The 24575-nt window shown below is 31.5% G+C and overlaps 1 protein-coding gene across 2 annotated transcripts in view; it reads left to right on the forward strand.

The window, feature by feature from the left end:
* Positions 1 to 24575, forward strand: part of Dcx-emap (Doublecortin-domain-containing echinoderm-microtubule-associated protein) — a 50269-nt gene that overhangs the window by 155 nt on the left and 25539 nt on the right. The window contains exons 1-2 of one of the 2 annotated variants that reach the window (XM_064076885.1): positions 12341 to 12576; positions 18778 to 19416. In XM_064076885.1, the coding sequence (XP_063932955.1) occupies positions 12574 to 12576; positions 18778 to 19416 (642 nt within the window). In that variant the 5' untranslated portion in view covers positions 12341 to 12573. Of the gene's footprint in view, positions 1 to 12340; positions 12577 to 18777; positions 19417 to 24575 lie in introns of those variants that run through there. The other variant, XM_064076893.1, reaches the window with a different exon arrangement.

Raw genomic sequence — 24575 nt, forward strand, 5'->3', positions numbered from 1 at the left:
ATGTTTGGTATTTTTTCGGATGGTTTAAGGTTTCACCGTCCTATTTTATTATTAAAAATGCACATAATTTTTCCAAGTATAGCCAAGAATTTTGTCCGCTTCTAATTGTTGCAGTCGGTGGGATTTTCGTTATGCAAATTTTAATCGATATAACGGCATTTCCAGCTGCATCGTATTAAGCCATAAAGGGGCCGTTTCAGGTTTCAAGTGGAATGTTTTCGCACTGTTTAATAATAAAACAGAAGATTAATTAAAGGGGTTGTAATGCGTGCGTTATCTGATGACATTCCGGGCCTACGTTCATTTATAATTTACAGTAAGGCTTGAATTTACTTAATCTAAGTTTTAACTCTTGAACGATACATCACCATAAAGTCCCGTAAGATTTATCTGAGGGATAATTAAAAATTTCTGTTCTTTGTTCCCTTGACCTACAGTTTTAGCTGGTCATTTTTTATTCGCTTTGATTTCGTTATTTACATTTTAAGGATATATTCTTCACGTAACATTTATTGCTTGTGTGCTATTTTCCCTCTCTCTCTCTTTTTTTCTTGCTCGCTCTCGCTTTTTAATAGATAAAATTCTGCAAATATAACGTCTAGTAAAATTTTTTATAGTAATTCGGCCTATTTATGCATACATTTTTTTCAAAATATTTTGTGTAATAATTTTCTAGAAGGACATCAACTTACAAAAAGAGATACAGATATGTATTAATTTTGATATGTAGCATTTACCACTAATCATATCTTGTGTTCCTAAAATTTGAACAAAATTATGTGTTATTTTTCGATAAAATATATCATTCATTCGTAGTTTTGGGACATGTGTCTAAGCAGTTTCAAAATAGAGCAATTATCTTGGAAATATTTTCTTTTGTAAATATTATCAAGCCGAAAGTGTTGGGTTTAATATGTAGACAAAGACTAACTACACAGACAAAAAATCCTATTTCAGAGAGTATTTTAGGGTAAATATACAGTATTAGTCACTAAGCGCGCGCTCCTCCATATCTCATTATACTTATTTACTAGAAATGGAAAAAAAAGTCAAAGACAATTGTACAATTCTTTGAGGATTATATTCTAAACATATTTTCAACTATTTTCAGAGAGCCGGTTTACGAAACCTCAATTAAATTTTGAATGCGGGATTAAAGTACCATCGACTCTACGCCAATCCGTGTCGCTAAACGCCTCATCAAATGTGTGATCAATATAATCTTAATCAAATATTTAATTCAGCTTCCACAAATCGGCTCAGAGTGTTTTTGTTTTTAAGGCGTAACACAGAACTTATTTTTTTTTAATGAAACATCTATATATTTTTACATATTTTGATTGGCCTTCTCTTAGGGTTTACAATCACAGTTCATTTTTGGAATTGTGATGCGACGTTGCCACGTTATTCCAATTTTCTTGAAATTTTCGGGCAATGAAGGGTTTATAAAAAAATCACAGTAGAGTTATTTATAAAATCTGCGTTACATTTTGTAGAGAGGTAAAGTTGCGATTTTTTACTTTTTTAAGAGACACATCGCCATATTAAAAGAATGAGGACAAAAAATAGTTAAAATTAATTTTAGGGTTAAAAAATCGTACAACTTTGGTTTTTGACTTTTTTTCTCTCTAATAATTTATGAGATATCCAGTACCATGCACGTATATCACCTGTCTATTTTTTAAATATTTTTTTAATAGGGCATTAATATTCTTATGAGGAAAAATAAACATATCAATTAATTAATGTTAGTATTTTACGGAACAAAAGTCGCGATCTAGCTTTTAAGTTTGTTTTCTAATCAATATTTCTCGAATTTCCAGGATTTGTGAAAAATTTCTAAAGTTGTTTAAATAAAACTTCGTTTGCCTCTGAAACATAATCATTTAAACAAATAAACTATAAAACATAGCTGTACCAATTTTATTTTTTTTTATCCTACAAGTTAAAATAAAAATAGAGTTTGTTTATTAAAGAATGGGCAAAAGAATAATAGGTTATGTGTATACTTTAAGTGAAATTTTCTTAATAAAATATTGTTTTGACACCCTCACTTTTAGTAAGGAAAATAGGCATTCCAATTTAGATACTTAGGACGTAATTTTGAGTGAGTTAATCAAAAAAATTATTTGTTTATTATTCATTTTTTTGAGATAATCTATATACATTTTTTTTAAAAACTAGAAACATATGAAGAAACTACATGTACAAAAGCATGGTATTTTTGAAGATTTCAAATGAGACTAGCTGTACAAAATTTTGAAATAACGTTATCAGTTTTTACAAGTCATGAACAGATAAATTCTGATTAGTGATTTACTAGTCCACGATAATCTTAAAGTGTGTACAAAATTTTAGCAAATCGGTTTATGAGATAAACTGTAAAATTGTATATTCTAAAATCTTGTTTGAGCAAAAACCTCAATGTAATGCTCTATTAATAAAACACAGGTGTAGAAATAGTAATTTACACAACTAGTTCGGGATAGCCTGCTTCCCGCATGAATGCTTGTTTGCGGCACGACCGAAGGGAGTGCCGCATTTGCGTGAATGCGGGAAGCAGGCTCACGAACGTGTTGTGTACAATATTTTTTGCAACGAATAAACCTTTAAACTGAAGAAATTAACTGTGAGTTATTTATAAACAATGGCGCCGTCAACACATCACAATGTTGACACTACGCGAGTATTTTAAGGTTACCATGGCAACGGGAAGTTAAAATGCACGTGTGCGGGAAATTCGAACTCCCGCACTCTGGTGAATGCACGAAAGCCATCAAAAAAGATCATGAGTGCAAAAATATTATTTTACACACTTTAGATAGAATTCTTTTATCAAAATTTGAAGATGACGTCTTCACTTTTTTGGTGATGATAAACAACAAATTTTGGTTAGCGTTTTGCGGTTTATACTAAATTCTAAAATAGATCCGAGATTTGCCATAAATCTAGCCTGTAGTTTCGATGATTACTAATACACTGCCAGATAAAAAAACCTGGACACTTAAATTTTTTGTGGTTACCTGTAATTGGCGGAACTTTTGTAAAAAAAAACTAAAATGTAGAACATGAATGTATTTATCAACAGAAAGCGTAACTAAAACATGTGGAACAGAAAAAAAGTAAAAAAGTTGAAGCGTTAAGTACTCATTAGTGTAAAGTTACAAATATGTAAGTGTCCGGTTTTTTTTGTTTGTTTGGCAGTGTGATAACTGTAGTAACTGACAGATATACAGGCGGAAACGGAAGACCTACTATTCTACAGAAGCTATGAAAGTAGAAAAAAGATTCTTGGAAAATAATGTTAATGGTAGTAACTTAAAATCAGCAATGACCAATATTGTATTGTATTGTACAATTATATATGTATATCGAATGGCAATATAAATTTTTGGAATGATGTAATCAAATCTATCGAGGAGATAAATAAATATTAATAACTAACGTTTTGTGATTTTTAAATCACATTTTATCAACAGTAGGTACATTTTGTACTCTACTTGCGTTTATAGCAAAGGTTAAAGTATACGGTTGTAATATATGTACCTACGTGTTTTACTATTTCAGGAAAATTAGTCAATCATACATCATGCAGTCGTAACAAAGTGAGAAAAAAATATTTACATATTTAAATAAAACCTCTGAAATCAAAGTTTAAGATCTAGACACATCTGCATACAAAATAATCGCTAACAAATCTTTTGCATGCCGTATAATCAACAATGCATTTCACAAAAACTGACGTTTTTAAGACCCTCATATTTTCTCGGTAATCAATGTTACTGTATTCAAAATTAAAACTACACTACTTTAAAAATTTTTGATCCAACAAAAAAAAAAGAAACGTAAATTTAAAACGCTTGTTATTTTTTTATGTTTTGACATCTAACAACCAACTAAATCATGCCCTCATAATCATAAATTTTCCCTTCCAAATGTCCCTTGTAATAATTAATTTCTAGAATAGTCCCGAAAAATATTTTAGCAATCATAAATCATTCTTCTGATATTTCATCTCGCCGGAAATAACACAATTAAAGTCCACTCAATAAATTTTGAAATTGTAGGCCAAACATGATTTGTTCTGTGTTAATGCAAAAACAGCAATTATAACAGCACCATAAAAGTGATTTGTGGACGTGCGACACACATTTAGTGCGAAAACTACAGAATACAGAATTTCCTCAAAGTTTTATTATAGTCATTTTGGAGTGTTAATTTTAACAGATTTGTGTTCTTTCCAGAAACGGCAGGTTTTAATGAATAAAACAAATTCTAGTAAAGTGTGCTACAAATTTTTTTCATAGTCTCATATACATACTTACTGTAACTCGTTTGTAACCGCGATAAAAAAATGAAATAAAATAATAAAGATATGCAGAGATACAATGTAATGCACTTCATTTATTTTGTCAAGATAAGAAAGAAAATATTGGCCAGGTCAAATTCTTAACACTTTTAAAATTATAAAAATAAATGCATTCCATACTAATTAGTTGTAGTAAGACAAAAAGATGAAGTATTGTACCCACTTTTGTCACCTTTCAACCTCTAAAATATGGGCAAAGTATTTTATGTCGAGTCTACGTTTTCACGCTATGCGTCGAAATTTAAATCACACGAATTTAGATCGTGTTGAGAAAAATTCGAGTATTAAAGCAGACATGAAATAATTAAAACATGGGAAAAATACAATAGGCTTATTCTTATGTTAAACAGTTCTCGATTTCGGGTCAACATTAACATACCAAAGCAATTTTTAAGCTAATTTGTTTAAAAACTCTAAAATTACATAAATCTATTATTACTCCTTCTTCATTTTTTACTTTCTTGTACACAGTGTAAAACTACTGGTTTATGGTCATTCTAATATTGTAATTTACAGGTTATTTATTCAAAAGTACGTGTTATAAAACAGATCGCGATAATTTTTTTCGCGTCTCACATGTCGTAAGTGTTACCAAACTCACATTTTGTTATCAGATGGCAGAACGTCAATACAAAATACTGCCTTGAGAACAAATTATTCCTCGCAAACGCAATAATCACAATCAAATGTTATAGGAAAAATCCAATTTTAGGCTCAAGGATGATTTATTTAAATGTATCCCTGCTTATCAAAAACACTAAAATTCGGCGTATTTTCCGATTAAATCACTCCGCCACCTATTAACCTTTAGGCCGATTTTGTTTATTATATTATTACGATTCGTAAAGATTGACCCTATCTAAATTACCATCTTGTGTACGTCGCGCAACTGCGCATTTTTTTAACTTTCTTGCGATAAGAAATGGTTCGAGCTTCTGTTTGCTCGATTAATGTGCGTTCACGCCTATAATTTATCTAATACAAACTGAACAAACTTCAGATTTGATTAATGATGTCTGATCTCGCCCATATCGATCCGATTTTATGCATAACGAGTGCGGGGAAGAAAAATTTAGGGGTGAATGTGGGTCAAGTATTTAATTGTAAGCGGTTAAAATTGGAACCTGTTATTTGGAGTAACTACGAAGATGTTATCTCATTTAATTATTGGGTGTTTTTGTTGGTACATATGTCGAAAATAAAATCTTGATTTTTGCTTAAATGAAGTGTCGTCGAACGGAGTAGCCTCAATTAACACAGTTTTTAATTCTGAATTATAAATTATGTATGTTGACAAAGTTATAGTTAAAAATAAATCCTTTGACATGTTTCTAAGTGTAACGTAAGGAAAGAAGTGAAAATAAAAAGTAAAGCAGGTAATAAAGATATGCGACATGCAATCCTATTCCGTAATAAACATGTGAAGGAGGAATAAAATTTCACATGAAAAAATCACGAAAAATGCTACTAATATGTGGTATTTATTGAAGCGAAAAAATTCTTAATCTTATAGCTTTTGGAAGCAACAAATTTTTCCTTATAACAGGAAATGCGACATAAAATAAAAATACTTTTGTCGAGATATTTATGTTTAGAAAAATTTCCAGAATATCATTGTTTATCCTCTTCAAAAACAATCAACACAGAATCTCATGACTGAAGGTATATTTAGATAAATCTTACTTAGCGTGTTTCTTTACCTGAAGTTTAATAATAATTCATCCATATTTTTAATTTTACACATGCGATTATCCTAAAAAAAATTAGGTCTCTATAATCAAATTTTACAAATTATGACGAAGAAAATCCTTAGCAGATTTTAACCTATACATAACTAATTTTAATGTAATTGAGATCGGCATCTCCACGTGCTCAATTTTAAATTTTTAAACATTGAGGTTCGAATTTTCAAAACATATTAAAGGTATGTTTTTGATGCAAGAAATCTTGTGACGTTTCTCTTCTAAAGACCATTTTTACTATTTATGTTAACTTTTCATCCTATAACTATTAAAAAAAAACACTTTATTGTTACTGAACGTATTTTTATTTTGTAGGTTTATATTACGGTTCGGTGTAAGCTGGTGTTATAAAATTGATTTAAAAATTGCTACAAAGTTCCACCAAGTATCCGTCTCATCCATTCATGTGAATGATTTTTGTTCCTAGGTGTTGTAGAAGTCGTAGAAAACGGTACTGTAGGTTTTCTCAAACATTCTTTCGTAATTTAAAGTAACACTCTGAACAAAATTTGTTTGTTTATCCCTTCCAAAGAAATTATAACTTCATCCCAATATGATAAAAAGATCTCTGTTGAAAATCGAATGTAAACATCGAAAACGTAATGTCTCATTAATAAAAAAAAATTCTTTCACGCTATACATTTCATCACTTAAGTAACTTTTATTATTAATGCGGTAGTTTAGAATATCTAAAACATTGAGGACCGGTTTATAGAGAGCGAAGTTAAATATTTAATCCTCAATTAATTTAACAGAGGATAAAAAAGTACAATATGAGCCCGTGATTGGTTAAAACATGCACGTTGCCTAGCAACGGACCTCAATTAAAAGTTAATCGTGAATTAACTTTACTTTTAATTCCCTTTTTAATTAAACTTAGTAGCTGTCTCAGAAGTTACTTAAAACCAATCGCTACTTTTGCTTTTCTAAAGTATTCTATATACATTTTCAAAATGTAATGTCTTCATTATTAATTAACAGGCTTACTGTTATGAAATTTTAAATATAGCCTGTCCACAAGTTTCTCTACATATCACAAGGACAGTTTTTCAAAAACAGTTTATTAATACCATTTTTATTTCCCGAGCGTAAGTAATAAGCTAAGGAAGTATTTTTTTAATAACCTAGGAATGTTCGTCGGACGAATGGTTATTTTCATGTTTTCTCGACAAAAAACTAGGTTTCGCGTTTCCGTTTGTCTGTCGCCTAGCTGGCCTTTGCGTCGATTTTTACTAGACACATATTCTCCACAACTAGCGGACTGATTAATTATTGTCAAATTTTATAGTGTTTATATTTAACTAATCATCCCCATTAACGTCATCTCAAAACGTTGTTTAAACTTTCTAAAATAACACTTGTGGTTTATAAATCCGTCTTGATTTGTTACTCTAGATATCTCGATTTTTGGATTTTTAAAAATTATCATAAAAATCGTGAATAAAAATTCATACATTGATGCGGTCATCTTAAAATTATATCGAATAAATCCTAAAATGTATCAAAGATTATGACTCTTCACATGTTGTTCATAAATATATTCATATTTTTTAGAAGACAGGTGACTTAAAAAATTTATGAAAGAGGTAATTTATTTTATTGGTCAAATAAAAAACGGCTTACACCAATTTCCCGAAAATTTGAGTAGTCAGTACTGTTATTATTAGTATCATATTGCATTTATCTAAACTGATATACTTGTCCTTGCTAAAATGTTGATAATGACTTTACTTTAAGACTAAGGGTTATCACAAGAAAAAATGAAATTCGAAAAATCAAATTTTATAAATTTTTGAAATAGCTGAATTTCTATATAAATAATCTTGCACTATTTTTTTAACTGTTTAAAGAGGGATGCTTCAAAAAATATATCAATCATCTGAGAAATTTATTAGTATTAGATTAGTGTTACGTGTTACATAATAAAATTAGTATAGGTATAGTATACATATATACTAATACTAGCAAACTAGGTAAATTGTATTGAAACATACATATTAAAAAATATGTAGTATTTGTTGTGCTTCCAATATTGCGAAAGTTCGGCGTAGAAATCTTACTGATATAGATATATTTATTATTTATATTTTAACATGTATATTGATATCCAAATAATAGTATATTATGCGACAAGTGGTTGAAATAAAATTTCAACGTTGAGAGTGTTTTTTTTTTAACGAAGCGAGTTAAAAAAGGAACTCTTAACGTTGAAATTTTATCAACCACGAGTCCCATATACTACTTTTTCTACGAATTTTAAAAATAAACGTAAACAATTTAAGTTGGACGGCCCTTATAAGTGACATTTCTCCTGTCAACAAATTGTTAAAAATGTCGAATTGTTTCAAATCGCGGTAGTCCGATTACTTCAACCTCTAACTGGAGGCAACGTCAAAATAACGCATTTCAATGTCATGAGTAGAAAAATAAATATATTTTGTTATTAACAACTATTAAAACAAATATTACTTTATTTATACTTATTTTAAAGTTGAATGTAAGAACTTGATTTTTTCGATTAGAGCCATTTTTATTTGTCTTTATTTTCACAAAACATTCGTTAGTTATTATGTTAAAACACCTTGGACAATGTACAGTTGGGGACACGGAATTTCAAACGACCTGTCATTTAAATTTCGTACACTCTAAAACAGTATTTACTTGTTCATAACCAAACTTTTCATTTTTAACATATTTGTCAAAATGACATGAGTGACAAGACGGGCTAAGTATCAATTTTTGTACTCATCTGAGATCAAAACAGTTGCTGTTTAACCCTTGCTAGAGCTGGCTTATCTGATTAAAGAATGTAATACTCCGGATGTATAAGTGTTAATTTTAAATAATGGAATACAAAAAAGCTCAGTATTTAATTGCGGCCCCATTTGCGTTAACTACTTGGCGCAGTCTGCTTGGCATGGACAAAACAAGATTTCTGTGGTAACCCTGAGGTAACGCGTGCCATGCGTTGTTGATCGCAGCTATCAAATCCTCCCGTTTGAGGATTTGTAATCTTTGTTTTTTTATATTTCGAGTCAACAAGGCCCACATGTTTTCGATGGGGTTGAGATCGGGGCTCCGACTCGGCCAATCAAGGACGTTTATAATGTTATGCTCGAACCATGTTGCTACCTGATGTGACGTGTGGACAGGACAATTATCCTGTTGAAAGATGAAATTTCTATTAGGAAAGGCTGCCGTCACAGAATGTACCATCACACGTTCGAGAATATCAATATAAACCTCAATGTTTAGCCGACCTTCAAGTGCACACATTACTCCAGGATTACCTACAGAAATCCATGCCCACATGTTAACTGTGAGACGCCCGCTTCGGTCTTCCTCTTGAACATACATATTGAGGTTCATAGCGGGTATTTCTGGGCCTGTATACTCGCAGTCTACCATTCGGGCTTGACTGAAATGTTTTTTCGTCGGAAAATACTACACGGTTCCAGAAATCATTGTCATGCACAAAGTGTTCCAATGCGAAACCAAGTCTTAACTCCTTGTGCCTAGGTGTTAATCTCACTTTTCGGGCAGCCACATAGTTTCTTATCCCCGCAGTCCGTATTCGACGTCGTGCCGTTTTGGTAGACCCTGGGAAGCGAGTAGTTGCTGCGGCAGAGGCAGCTGTAGCAAAGGGTCTTCTTTTAATTTTACTAACCAAAGCCTCATCTTGAGCTAAAGTGGAAACTTGACGTCCGCCAGAACCTGGCCGTCGCACAATTGTCTGCTCCCGCCTCCACTTTTGAACGATACTATATATTGTGCTTTTTGGGATTCCCATTGCTACAGCCACCTGCCCATAGGACATCCCACTTTCAACCAAAGCTATGACTCGCGCTTTGTTAATTAAAGACTCTGCCGGCATTTTTCAAACAGCTTATAATGTCAATGTGACAGCTTTGAAAGTTCTAAAAGTGTCAATCATAATGACAATAAGGTATAGACTACAATGTATTTTTTTAAATGTCAGAAATTTGTCGTTTGAAATTCCGTGTCCCATACTGTACAATGGGGCTAGAGTGTTTCAAATTTTATTTAATAAGCATATTACAAGATACATGATAAAAACCAAGTTTAATGAAAATTATGAGAAAGTCATTATAGTAACCACTGTCCTTTGAGCTGCCGTTCCCAACTTTTTAATATCAAATAAATAGTATTTATGGACCATCGCTTACAAAAAGAGCACACTACGCAATCGGTGATTATTTAAATTTTGTAAATCAAGTTTTGTTGAATATGTAATTGTTTAATTTAAAACTCACATACATTTTCTTAAACAAATGCAGATTTGACATTTAATGGATATCAAATAATAATATGATAGGATAAACAAATTATCGGCTATTTGTCGTTTTTAAACATACAGGGTCGCTAAAAAGTATGGAAGCAGTTGAATATCGCCAGAATGGTTTGTTGAATCTTTAAAATTTGAGCTCTCCCTAGGAATACTCAAATTCTATTTTCTGCAATTTTTCAATTTTATACTTCATTTGTTTTTACGATGCAGGGCTAACTTAATTTTTTTGAAATAGCACCAGCAGTCAACTGTTCAGTTTTTAAACAGTGCATTTTTTTCTGAATTCAGAAATGTAACGCATTTGATATATTTTTTTCAATACACACTGACAAATCGTTAGCAATATTTTCAAAGCTAACTACAATGTTCTATTTTAGAATTTATTCATAATAAATAATGTATCATTTTATTTGCTGTTTTAGTTAAAACAGTATATGTATGTGTTACAGTTCTGAATTCAGAAAAAAATTTTGACTTATGATGCTATTTAAAAAAATTAATTTAGCCTTTCATCTTGAAAACAAATGAAGTTTAAAGTTTAAAAAAATTACAAAAAATAGAGCTTGAATATTTTTAAGTACATCCCAAATTTAAAGATGATCCAAGTAACCGTTCCCGAGATATTCAACTGCTTTCATAGTTTTTAACAAAGAACAAATACTTCTTAAACAAAATCACTCAGATTATTATTGCTTTTATCGTCACATGACCACATTTAACTGTTTATCTTTGACAAAATCATTTTTAAAATTTTAAATTCTTCAAATAGTGTTGCTGTCATTTGCAAAATATATTAAAATTCAGTTCAAGTATGTATATATGTTCACATGTGGCAACAACACAGATAAATTGAAAAAGCAAAAGAAAAAAGCAGAACAAATACCACTCCAATAATAAAAAGCCTATTATTATAAATTTATTATTTCTTAAATATATATGACGTTATATTTCTCAACATAAAAGATCAATAATAAGGAAAAAAACAACCAAGAATTTCATTGCACTCTATGACATTTACCTTCTACTGCAAAGGTCAATTCCCCTCCCACTTTTTGCACGAAATTTACACGAGTCAAACACCGGACTTTATACTGACTCAGTCTGATAACAATAAATAACAACTCTAAACTAAAAAATTCACGAAAAAGCAATTATTTTAATTAATTTAATCACAAATGGTACGTTAATTAATCATTTTGCTGCCAATTTATTTCCAGGCGTATAATTACAAAATAAGGATAAGCTTGCAAATGAAAAACACAATTACAAAGTCATTTGTAGCAGGCACCAATTCAATTAAGCACTTGTCATAAAATTTTTCCGAACGGAGTAAAATTAGCAATTGAAAACTTCCTTCATTAGGTACTTGGCTTATTAAGGGCGACGTATAAACATCTCACGCAAATGCAAATTTTCTCAAAATGTAGGCATTTACAGCTTTACCATGTATGTCCATAACAATAAATCTCCATAATAAATTGTAAATACCTCTTGCGACAAGCCACACCGCATAGAACTAAAGCTAACATTTATGCCGAAAACACACTTTCTAGCCTCCCTTCATAGAAAAAAAACATAAATCGCCGCTTACTCCTCGCAAGTGACCAACGTCCAGACGTCGTAATTAAATCCGGACCTGAGTCACCGCATGCGCGATAACGATCAGAAAAACATTCCATTCCGGAAACTACCAATCCGGGCAGGCAAGGGTTCCCAGAAAGAGGCCAACGTGACTCCGGGCAAATGCTCCGTCTGATTGGTCAATGACACCCCGTTAACAGCCAATCGCATTACATCTCCGCACCAAACCAAACCCCGGAGTCAATAATGAAACGTACGAGCAACAAGTTTAGTTTAGCACGGCTATTGTTGTGGCCACACTGATTTTGGGTCCTTCGAGGGTATTAGGGAAGACGGAAATGACCATTTGGGATTTGACACTGATAGACATTTTCATTGAATGAAGGCTCCCTGAAGGGAGTTTCATTCAGGTTAGTCGGTTTATCGAACAAAGGGCTCGGACCTGCGTCTTGCATAAGTTGACCCTTTTATGGTTCAGGTTAGTGACCTTTGTGGAATTTTGTGACATTAATTACGTGTGAACGCGGCAAGACGCCGGTAGTGCATGAGCGGAGTCCGACAAGGCAGCAGCAATGGTGAGTGAACGCTTTAATTATTCTCTAATTAAGTGTGCTAAGAATAGAATGGTACTTTTAGTATTTATTTGTGCATTATAATTTAGGAGTATAACAAAAATAACAAAAAATTTAAGGTTGCTTATATTATCCCGGCGCATCCACCAGTTTGTCTATTAAAAACATTTAGTTGCTAAATGCACTTTATAATTTGCTTATTATAATACTTGACACATAATTATTTACAACTTGATACAATATGCAAATGAACTTTTCACAAAGAAAAATCACACAGGTGCTAATCTGATATCTGCGATAAAATCTTGAAGTTTTTGGTTTAAACTTATCTTAACAGTTTCCTCTATTTTGTTAGCTAGGTATTTTTTACACCACACTAATCAGATTAAGTGTTGAATAACCTCATTTAATATAACAATGTGAGCTGTAAGTCTATATGGTTAAAATAAATTTCAAGCTTTCAGTTTTTTGTTTGTTACTAAACATATACCTTAAATACCATAAAAATGAATTTTAATACTTTATCTGTAAAAAAGTGAAGCTGTAGTATTTATCGGAAGTAAATCATGTCGTGAGTGACAATAATTTTTATGATTCTCATGGTTTTTTATGTAATTAATATTACGAATAAGAAGTCAGAATTTGTGTCATCTGTCAAGACTTATTTATTATACTTAGTTTATGACCTCCTTCTCACCTTACAATATGTTAATACTGCTCCCTTTTGATACAGCAGATGTAGACATATTGTTAACATTATAGCTTTTGTATTTTGCTTGTTCATGCATGAAAAGTGATCCTAGATAAACGACAATGTTCTAAATATTCATACTTGTCACGAGTGGATTTGAATAATTAAATGATTGTTTTTTTATATTTGTTTCGACTTATAACAATAGAGCAATAAAAACACGTTTAAAGACACCGATGCATTTTTGAAAGCTTATCTTTGATCGTTTCAAGTCAAACTTTCAAACTGACGGTAATCTAATAAGACAAAAATTCAATCGAAGACAAATCTTCAAAAATACATAGCTGCCGCTCATAGTGATTTTTTATAAGATGAGAACACTTAATGACCGGTATATTCCTGTTCAAATACAAAAACTTATTCCTTGGAATGGTAGATTAGTACAACACTTAACTTAATTGTACATTGTTCAAAGAGAAGTACCATTTCCAATCCATTTTTCTAAATTAAAAATGTGTTTTCGTAACAAGCTAAGATTTCTAGTTATAAAGTCTGTCGTCTGTTCAATACTATTGGTATTCGAACTAACCTTGAACGGGAAATCGTGTATTTGTAATAACTTACTACTCAAATTTCCACTCAATTGCATTACTACTTAATACACTAACTAATTAAAAAAAAAATGTATCACTTATCTTATCACTATTATCCATAGCATATAACTTTACATTTATTTTTCATTCATTTTGTTTGTTTTATCACCTCTGTTTCCTTAGCTTTTATTGTGTTTTATTTGTTAATATATGTATGTCAATTTTTAATTCTTGAACGTAAGTAGCATCCATTTGATGAATGCCTAATTTTTCGATGACATTTCATATTTGCTGCAATGTCGAAAAATAATGTTCTTGTTTGTCTCTGTCATATGTCATCTACAGTAATTTTATTAAGCAAGTAATTTCCGAAAGTATTGGAAAAATTATTGTGAAATTGTAAGAATGTTGTCGAGATCGTAAAATGTTATCCAAAGTTTGTCTAATGATTCCCATCAACAATTCATCACGTTATTTCAAAAATTTTGCTAAATACATTCTGTCTACACTGCGCAAATTAATATGGTTTATTGATTCAGCCTCACTTTATCTTCGAAGTTGTACAATAAAAGTTTAAAATTTATCTCAGAAATAATATTACGCCAGCATTTTACACACATTTTAAGTTTATTTTAACTTGGTAATTTTTTAATTAGAATATTTCTGTGCATTTCTTTCAAAAATTTGATGACGTCATCACAAAATTTGGCAAAGTTATCTCATTAGAAATGTTAATAGCATTCTTCTGCACATGTAGTGGCTTAATTTTCTTCTATTTTTAGAACTGGTATACAGATATTTGTTTTACTGATCAAAAACTGCTTATCTCATTTTTTTGAAATTGTGGTTTATGAATCCGTGTTCAGTTTTTATCCTAGGCACCCAGATTTAAAAAAATATATCAAAATTGTGTAAGAACATTTTTCAATTTAATTTTGGAAGCGGAAGACTTAATGGTTCGAAATTTCACAAACGTTAGCATCCGTAATGAAATTCTGTCTCCCCCTGCCCTCAAATTGATGACCTCATCGCCAAATTTTACCCGATAAGTACTTACAGCCCATCTAAAAATTGCAAGACATGAGTTTATCATATTTTTTATGGATCAAATCAAGGATGAATTATTCCATTTTCTCGAAAATTTGCGAATACAGTAATGTTCCGCCCACCTATGTTTAATAATAATAATAATAATCATCATCAGAACGTTTTTCTCTGTTGTAGCATAATTAAGAATTTTAGTCACCTCCTCTCTTTTGAAGAGACAAAATCACTCAAATCAGTCAGCTTGTTACTAGCTTAATCGTCACATTCTTTAGATATATATATATATATATATATAAACAAAATAATCGAAGTTAAGCATGTACCTACTGGTAATACATTTTCCTCGTTACAAAATCAAATTTTGTAATTTTTCGGAGAACCGGGATTTGTTCGAATATACTTCAGGGGCGAGTGTAGATCTATCGAAATAATTTTCAACCATTTTTTTGGTTTAATTTTAACGTTTCACAAATTACGGTTATATTATCGAAATGCAGAATAACTTCGTTCGCCTATTGAACTATTTTTGCACTGTCTGCTTGATCTGTGCCCGATGAAAATTTAAAAAATCACTAGGGCAAGATATTTGAAAAAATGAGTATCAGTTCATCCTCTCCGAAAATTTGAAGACGTCATCTCAAAATTGTTTAAATAAATCCATTACTAGGGTTTTTTTTTTATTTTCGTAATACAATAATAAAGATTAATTTTAACTAAAATATATTACTTTATCGTTTTCATATGGTCAATTTTTTGTGAAAATACACCTTGAGAAACGCTATTGCTTGTACTTCTGTAATATACTGGGTGATTAATAAATTTTGGTTTTCGGATTTATCTATCTCGAAGTGATTTGTCTAACACAAAATGTAATTATTTAATTTAATTTAAATTACATTTAATATGATTTTCTCTAAAAATTACTATCACCTTTTTTGAAACGGAGAATTATAATTTTTTTAAATTTTAACCGGCAAAGTTTTGTCTTGTCTTCACAATGCTTCCATGCAGAGTAATGTTATGATTAGTGTTACATTGATCATATCAATATAATTTCTTTAAGACCCGGTTTATAGAAAGAGAATTAAAGTTAATTCGCGATTAACTTTTAAGTGAGGTCCGTTCCTAGGCAACATGCATGTTTTAACCAATCACGAGCTCATATTCTATATTTGAATTCTCTTTTAAATGAATCGACGATTAAATATTTCATTCGCTTTCTATAAACCGGCCCTAAGTCTAATAAACATTTCACAACTTCATTTCAAAAATTATTAAATAGATCTCTTTTAAAATATACTCCATTAAGAAAAAGAAAAATCTTCTGAATTGTATTATCTTATCCTATGTGTTTTCTTTCTATTTGTATTAACTTTTTTTGCTATTTTGCTTCTTTTTTAAAATTAACTCCCATATCCGGCACTGAATTGTTCTGTTTTTGCAAATTTGCAAGTTTTCTCTCAGATTTATTATAATATACGTCTCGCCAGTTTCCTTTAACTTTGTTTAACGTTTACTTTTTTATTTTTTATTTCCATTATTTTCTACTTTTTAAATAGTTTCTAACTTCGAAATTCCACAAAATCTGAGTCTAAATTTTGATCTACAGCTGACCGACTATTACGCCATCCACGCTGGTACACCCCTGATGTCACGTTCTTCAAAGGTACTAATCTGTTTTTATGCAACTTACTGCTATATTTTATAATTTTAACGGTACTATTCCTGAATAATAATTATTGTTACAATATTCCATTTTCAGTTATTTTTTATTTGTTAACAGGATTCACAATGATCTGCTGTAACTCTTGCAGAATTTTCCCACATTTACAAATATTTTCGTCAAAAAAATGCCACTTTTTGCCAATTTTTCTTTGCTAACCCTGTAATTTTCCATTTTCGTTTTTTATTTCCACATATTGCTGTTCTTTCTTTTTAACTTTTTTTGATTTTAGCAGTATTTTGACTGTGTCTGAAAAGTCGTTTTCTTGACCTGAGCTTGCTTAAAACAATCTTTTTCTGTTTTCATCATGATCCTTTGCTTATCCAACAAACTATTTTTTATTTTACTAATGCTTTTTCTATCTTAATAAAAGCAAAAAAAATAAAAAACTAGAATGCGAAATGTTTACATTGTCCTCCAAAACTTTCTCAAATTCTTTTTCTTGGGGCCAGCTTTTCAATTCTAATTTTATATCTTCTTTTTCAATGCTTTTATCTTTCGCAAAATCGATTAATAATGTCATTTTACGCATTTTAAATATTTGAGACTACATCATCAATTTTTTGAAGGAAAAAGTAGATAAATCGCAAATCTTGATTCAGCCAAATTTGTACTTTTAAACCCTACGCGTTAAAATAAAATAAAATCTAGTGATCAAACTAACTACTACTACTAATCAATAAAATCTGTGATGTTGTAAAATAGTGGTTGAGGATAAATACTTAAATTTTAATATGGATAGTTTAATATTAATATCAACAATATTGTGCTCCTAGAATTTCCGCAAATTAAATAAAATTATTTAGTCACTAATTTTCTTTCAAAATTTTGTGAAAACAATTATAAAACATTTAAATATACAGAATGATCAAAAATGGCGGATAAGCTCGATAATACGTTAAGAAGACTCTCAAGAACTCGAAAAAATGGTTTAAAAAAATCCCTGCACCAAATTTTAGAAAATATTACACTTCAAAATTGAAGAATTAAAATCGTAATTATGATTTATTTTAATGATTCCTTGTCTAATAAACGATTAAATAATCAGTTATTAATAATTGAATAATAATTTGCTAGAATACCATAACATCATCTTTTTACTGCTGTCAGATGTCATTTTTGACAATTTTTATCGGAATTTTAGACTGCCAATTAAATTCACATTAAAACATATCAGAATTATGAAGTTAATTCTTCAATTTTGAAATTTAATATTTTCAAAGATTTAGTGCAGGGTTCTTTTAATCGTTTTTTTTTTGAGTTCTTTAAAGCCTTATTAACAACGTACCACTGAAATTATCCGTCACTTTTTGATCACCCTGTATAACCTAAATGAAAAAAATACTGAGTCTTCGAACATATTTTTAGTGGGAATAATATTTTTGTAACCACGTCGTCACATTTTTTGAGAGGATAAACAGAAAAATTTTAGTCGACGTTTTATAAGCCCTAGATTAAGCTTAACGGACAAAAATACTGAAATTCTACAAACGCCACAGTTTCTAGCTTGAAAGAACAAGCTTACGAACTGTACTAACACTGTAAATCTGATGCATGTTTGGTGTCGATCAAGTGGCGCAAACATGTATTTTTTTAAACAGTCATCTATATTTTTGATAGTAGATTTTTATTGAGCAATCTTTTATATTATTGTAATCGTAATTTAATGTTCATACAAAATCCGCCAAAAAACATATTAGTTGCAATTTAAAACAAACATAGGTTTGTTTTACATTATATTCGGAGTGTATTAAATTAACGATCCGCCTTCAAGCTAAAAACAACGGAGTTTACAGAATTGCAATATTTATATCCGCGCTCAGAACATAAGGCCGTGGAATTTAGTCTAGGACACTCTATATACAAAATAGTCTTAAAGTCCATTTAAAATTTCGGAATAATTAGTCACGTATCTTCCGAAATGACTTATAACATTTTCATATTGACATAAACAATCACCAAATTAATATTAAAATAGCTTACACTGGGAAAGTACTAATTCCGAAGATTAAAATAATAAAATAACTCCTTAGAATGAATTTAAAAACACTCGGGAACTAACAATATGAATAATTATTTACATAAATTAAAGAAAACCCTAAAATTTTGTCTTATCTTTTCCACCCCTTCAGGCTTATCTTTCTTTGCAGTCAGTGGCTCCGTCCCGCGTCGGTAGCCGCATGCAACAGTACGAAGACGGAGTCAACGACGACGCTGCCAACACAGCAGATGGCGCCATCGACGGCTCCGGTGGCGGCGGCGGCGGCGAAGACATCGCATCACCAACGCCGCGCAGCGATAAGCCACCGAACTCCGTCAGTGCTCCCTTGGCGATAGCTGGAAACGGCGCGCACCTCAAGAACGACGACTCCGACGAAGACGACGGCGAGGAGGACGCCGACCAGCACCCCAACGGGGGCTACTGGCGGCAGGCGGCCGCCTCCAGACCGCAGAGCCCCGCCATGGACAACGGCAGCGAGGCTTCCATGATGCCACCGGCGAGGCCGAAGAGCCGCGTGGACAGCAGGTACAACAACCTGTCGTACTGGAAGGCCCGCAGGGTGCTGTTCTACAAGAATGGGGACCCTTTCTTCCCGGGGGTGGAGCTGAGGTTCAAACCGGGACGGGATATCGTGAGTTTGGAGGCGCTACTGGACAAGTTGTCGCTACGCATGGACTTGCCACGTGGTGCGAGGTATATCTTCTCGATGGACGGGGACAGGAAGTATAGGTTGGATGAGTTGGAGGATGGGGCGTCGTACGTGGTTTCGTCATACAAGGCTTTCAAGGTAAGGAGTTTGTGGAAATCGTTAGTTGCAGTGGCACGTGGCGGCTTCAAGGAAAGATTTTTTCCTTGAATTTTCTGGGGGTAATTAATGAATCATGGCGGAAATTATGGCGACGGTGTAATGTCGATGTTTTTGAGTGGAAAGTGCTTGATAAATCTCGACACGTAATTATAATGTATGGATATTATATGTATGTATGCTACGACTGTATGGAATTAACGGTGTTGAGGGTCCCTGGAGGAATATTTTAAAAAAGGGTAGGGAGATGATGCCGATATGTATGGCGTAATGGATTTCAACAATAGTGATTATTTCGTTACTTGCAAATTTAAATATTGTTTCTTTTTTTAATATCTTCACATTTTTCAAATTTTTGAATTCTGCGGCCAATATCACGATTTTGTGATTATGTTTAACAGGTGCGTGTTAATAACCTGTTGCTACATAAACATTCCTCCAAATATGCACTAATTTCTCTCGATGGTTTTATATCCGAAATTGAATCATATGGTTTTTAATCAAACTATCAAATTTTCTCTTGCGTTAACTTCTGTTTAAGTTTAATCAAATTTCAGTCACCAATTTTTCGACCAATAAGACTTCTGCGCTTATTTAAAACGGACCAGTCATATCCAGGAAATCTCTTTTTATGTAATAGCTTATTTTTTGACTTTTTACAAAAACAATGATTGTCTACGACTGCTTTAAAAGCAGTCTAGCAGTTTATGATATATCTCAAAAATTTCACTTCCATAGAGTTCATTTATATATACGTTAAAAATACATATGTAATCATAGGAGAATACACTGTGTATATTGTTATTTAGGGTATTCCATTTATCTGGGGGCGGATGACTACGGGATTATCGCAGGCTAGGGAAACAATTTTTGACGCAATCTAACCCTTGTTGTGTTACAACCCTATATATTTTTAAAGATTTAAATTCCGTGGTAAAATATTAATAAAAATTATATCAGACACTTAGACTTTTTAATCAACAGTATTTAAAACATTTGCATACTCGTCTGAAAAAATTTGTCTAAAGAGTTTAGACAGTACTTCCCTCGCTGTCGCAAACGTGACGTCATCAATTTTTTAGGGGGGGATCAGGAAATATCTTTTGACTAAAAATTTACCATGCCTATGATAACTGTAAAACATCTCCAAGATTTCAAAGCCTTCGGTTTTGTAGTTCCTGATTAAATAAATAAAATGCATTCACGCATTCATTAATTTTTTTGAGTCACCCTGTATATGCAAATCCAAAAACTATGAATGGAATGATAAATTACAAGTATAGAATCATCATTTTGTACACTATAGATAGGATTTATTCGGCAAACTTTTCAGGTGACGTCATTAATTTTTTGGAGGGGACAAGTAAATAGATTTTGAATAAAAACTTATCATGCTTATCATAACTGTAAAGCATCTGCAACATTTCAAAGCATTCGGTTTTGCAGATTCCAAATTAAATATCAAAATGTTGTTTCTTAATTTCGATTTTTTTTCCAAAAATCTGGATGTTTCTGGTGAAAACTCAATTCGGAGTCATAAACTACATATGTAAGACTATGTTATTTGATACAATTTAAAACCCATTTACTATGTACAATTTTGAAGTGACATTAGTGGTGGGGATGATTAGACAAATTTTGGTTAGCGTGTTATCATCTACATGATATACCTAATATAAATACAAAATTTGACAACAATCGGCCTCGTACTTTCGGAGATTATATTATATAAAAATCCGGGACGGCAGACAAACGGACAGACATACGCAAATGTCTATTTCTTCGTGCTCATGATAGGCCGAGAAAATGCAAAAGTAGAGAGCCGGCCGATAGACTCGATTACAATAATTCCTTTCCTTACGTTGGATGAAGTAAAAACGATTAGTTTTAAAATTGTCAATTCCGCTATATTTAGATGTGGAGGCATACAATTTTAAGACTTTTTAAATATATATATCTATATAAATTTATAAAAATTTGAAGAATGTTTTGGTTTATTTATACAAAGTGATTCAATTTGCAAATCGTCAGTTTTCTTATATTATTCAAATAAAGCTGCCTGTATTTTCACATTTTCGAGCTTGTCTTTACGTAAGCATTTTTACTACCGAATTTGGCAAAGTTTATTTTGATAAGTTTTTTAGAATCATTGTAAACGGTCGAAGGCTATTTCGACAGAAATTCCCACGTCCCTGAAGTATAACAGAACAAATCCAACTTTTTCAAAAAATTATAAAATTGGATTATGCGATTTTATTTTTTATGACAACCCTTTAAGTTAAAATAAAGATATGAATGTAACCGTAAAGAACCGTGTTCCGCATACGTTTCAAAAGAGTTTCCGCTTAACAAAATTTTGTGATGACATCATCAACATTTTTGCAAAGACATATATCACTTTGGATAAGTACAGCGTAATACTAATGATATTAATTGTATTCCCAAATTTTCGGGAAAATGGAATGAGTCGTTCCCAATTTAATCAATAAAATGCATTCATTAATTTTTATGAGCAAATGTATAAGCAATTTTAAAACTTTTAATGCAATGATAAATTTTTGAGGGGGATAAGAGATTTATTTTGATTAAACATTTACTATGACGATAAGTTTAAAACGTCTGCAAGATTTCAAATCTTTCGATTGTGCAGTTCCTGATTTAATCTATAAAATAAACTGACTTTTTCATTAACTTTTTGAGTCACCCTGTATCGGTAATTCTAAAATTTATGAGTGCGTTGAAAAACCCAAGTATACAGTCATAATATTTTGCATATTTCAGAGAGGATTTTTTGGCCAAAATTTTGAGATGACGTCATCAATTTTTTTGGAGGTAATAACCTAATAAATTTTGCTTAACGATTTATGATAATTACGATAACCTTAAAATATTTACAATATTCAGAGCATTCGGTTTTGCAGTTTCAAACTTAAATTGCAAAACATTGTTATGTAGTTTTTAACTTTTTTTTCCAAAAATCTGGATGCCTAGGGTAAAATTTGACAGGGATTCACACCCCATAAGTATAGGATTATCTTATTTTACAAAATTTAAAAATTTACTACCATAAATTTTGGAGATGACGTCATCCCATTGGTGGTGGGGATGGTTAGCCAAATTTTTGTTAGCGATTAACCATCTACATGATATTCCTAATATACATAGAAAATTTGGCAACAATCGGTCCGGTAGTTTCGGAGATTACGTTTCTAATAAAAATGGATACAGACGCCAGACGCTCAGAAAGTAACAAATTCAAATACAGGATGTCTTAGTGAGATGTTAGTTACCTGGTTGCTAAGCTTAAGCACATAAGCGAAACACAATCAATGGGATGGCCTGTACTGATGAAATCCAACACGAACGAAACTGCAGTCTACAGCTTCCCAGCGGGTTGTCTAGCCTTCGGTGTGATTAAACACTTTACAGGATGTCTTATTTGAAACACATGAAAAAACTTTGTGCACTTGTGGGGTTGTAAATGGACTACTTTTACATGTAAGGTGAATATATTTTGAAAATTATTACTTAGTTGGCTAAGAAAAATATCTAACATTCTTCATAAAAATCTAACTCTGAAAAATTATGCAGTGTGGTTCGATTAAAAAATACAAATTTGTTATAGGATCTTCCGTAAAAAAGAAGTTGTAGCACTAAATGAACTATTAGAATTCTTCAGATAACGTTTTCAGTTGCCCATTATAAATGCATTTTTTTGCAGCTACCACCGTTGGAACGCCCTATACATCTTTTATACAACTTTTCACAGTTAGATATGTAAAAAATGTAAATTTTTCACTGACTGTTAATCTCACAAATGACAACTGTAATCAAAATAGGAAGAACCATTTCAGTGTTTTTCTGGTTTTTTCCAAAATCTCAGGGGAAATCAATGGAGCGATCCTTAATTTATTACCGAAGAAATCAAAATGGTTTAAAAAAAAGTTGGTCTGAGGTTATTTAGACATACATACAAAAGAGCAAATTCAGTGTTTTTTTTCAAAAATTATAAATTTTTTAAATTGCAATATTTTATTCATTTTATGACAACCATGTAAGTAAAGAATATGTAAATAATATGTCACAATATGTTTCGACCCCACACAGGCGGCAGAGCACGAGTCCGAAATCCAAGCCACGAGCCAAATATGAGCGAGCTGTAATTGTGATAAAAATGAAAGGAGATTCATCAACCACGATTATAAAAATATATTGTTTTAAAAAAATTGATAACAATTGTGATCAGACAGACAGATACATGGACAACAGATGACAGACAGAAACGGAAGACCTATTTCTCGTACTCTTGGTGTCATGCCAGTCGTCCGATGGACTCGATTACAGCTTATACTAGGGAATTAAAAAAAACAAAGATTGCTTCGTCTCTGTGATTAAAGAACTAACTTCTCACTGAACCGACTCGATACTGACGAAATAAAATATTTTCAAATTGATGACGCTGTTAAAACTAAGTAGATAATAATAAAACATCTTCCGTTGACTCTCTCATTTATACTTTGATATCTAGATTCACATTCGTCTTTTAATGGACGATAAGTAGGTTTCGATTAGTTTCGGCAATGGAAACAGCGTCTTCAAATTTATCTTTTTGCTTGTCATTCTAAAAAAATTAACTGTAATATTCATTGGAAGTAACTTTTCTCAAATGCGTTTCGTATTTCTGTATGTTCTAATTTCTGTATCAATATGATAAAGATCTGCGAACTAAACATAAAATATTAAAAAACATGTTTTATAAGGTCCACACGAGTTTAAGTTTGTAAAACGAGTCAGTTGCTGCGACAAATTTTTTCATCTGTGCGTAATGAAATGTTTTAAGTTTCCCATGTTACAAAAAAATAAACAATCGGTCTACCGAGGAAGAAATAAAAAACCGATAAGAGATGGCCATAGATTTTTGAAAATTGATCTTTGATAGAATTTTCGTATTGTCAGATTACCATTAATGTGAAAGTTTGATTTGAAAATGCAACGACCAAAGACAGAATTAAACAATTCATGGTTGTCTTGGATCGTATTTTTACTTCTCTTTCGGAAAAACCAGAAATGTATGATGACACAATTATTTATACATTTTTTATTCATAACACTTTCTTAAACAAACACCCATCGAGTAAGTA

This window comes from Zophobas morio, unplaced genomic scaffold (genome assembly GCF_036711695.1).
Source record: "Zophobas morio isolate AGI-343-1 ecotype UQ-CSIRO unplaced genomic scaffold, CSIRO_AGI_Zmor_V1 ptg000004l, whole genome shotgun sequence".
Classification (NCBI taxonomy): domain Eukaryota; kingdom Metazoa; phylum Arthropoda; class Insecta; order Coleoptera; family Tenebrionidae; genus Zophobas; species Zophobas morio.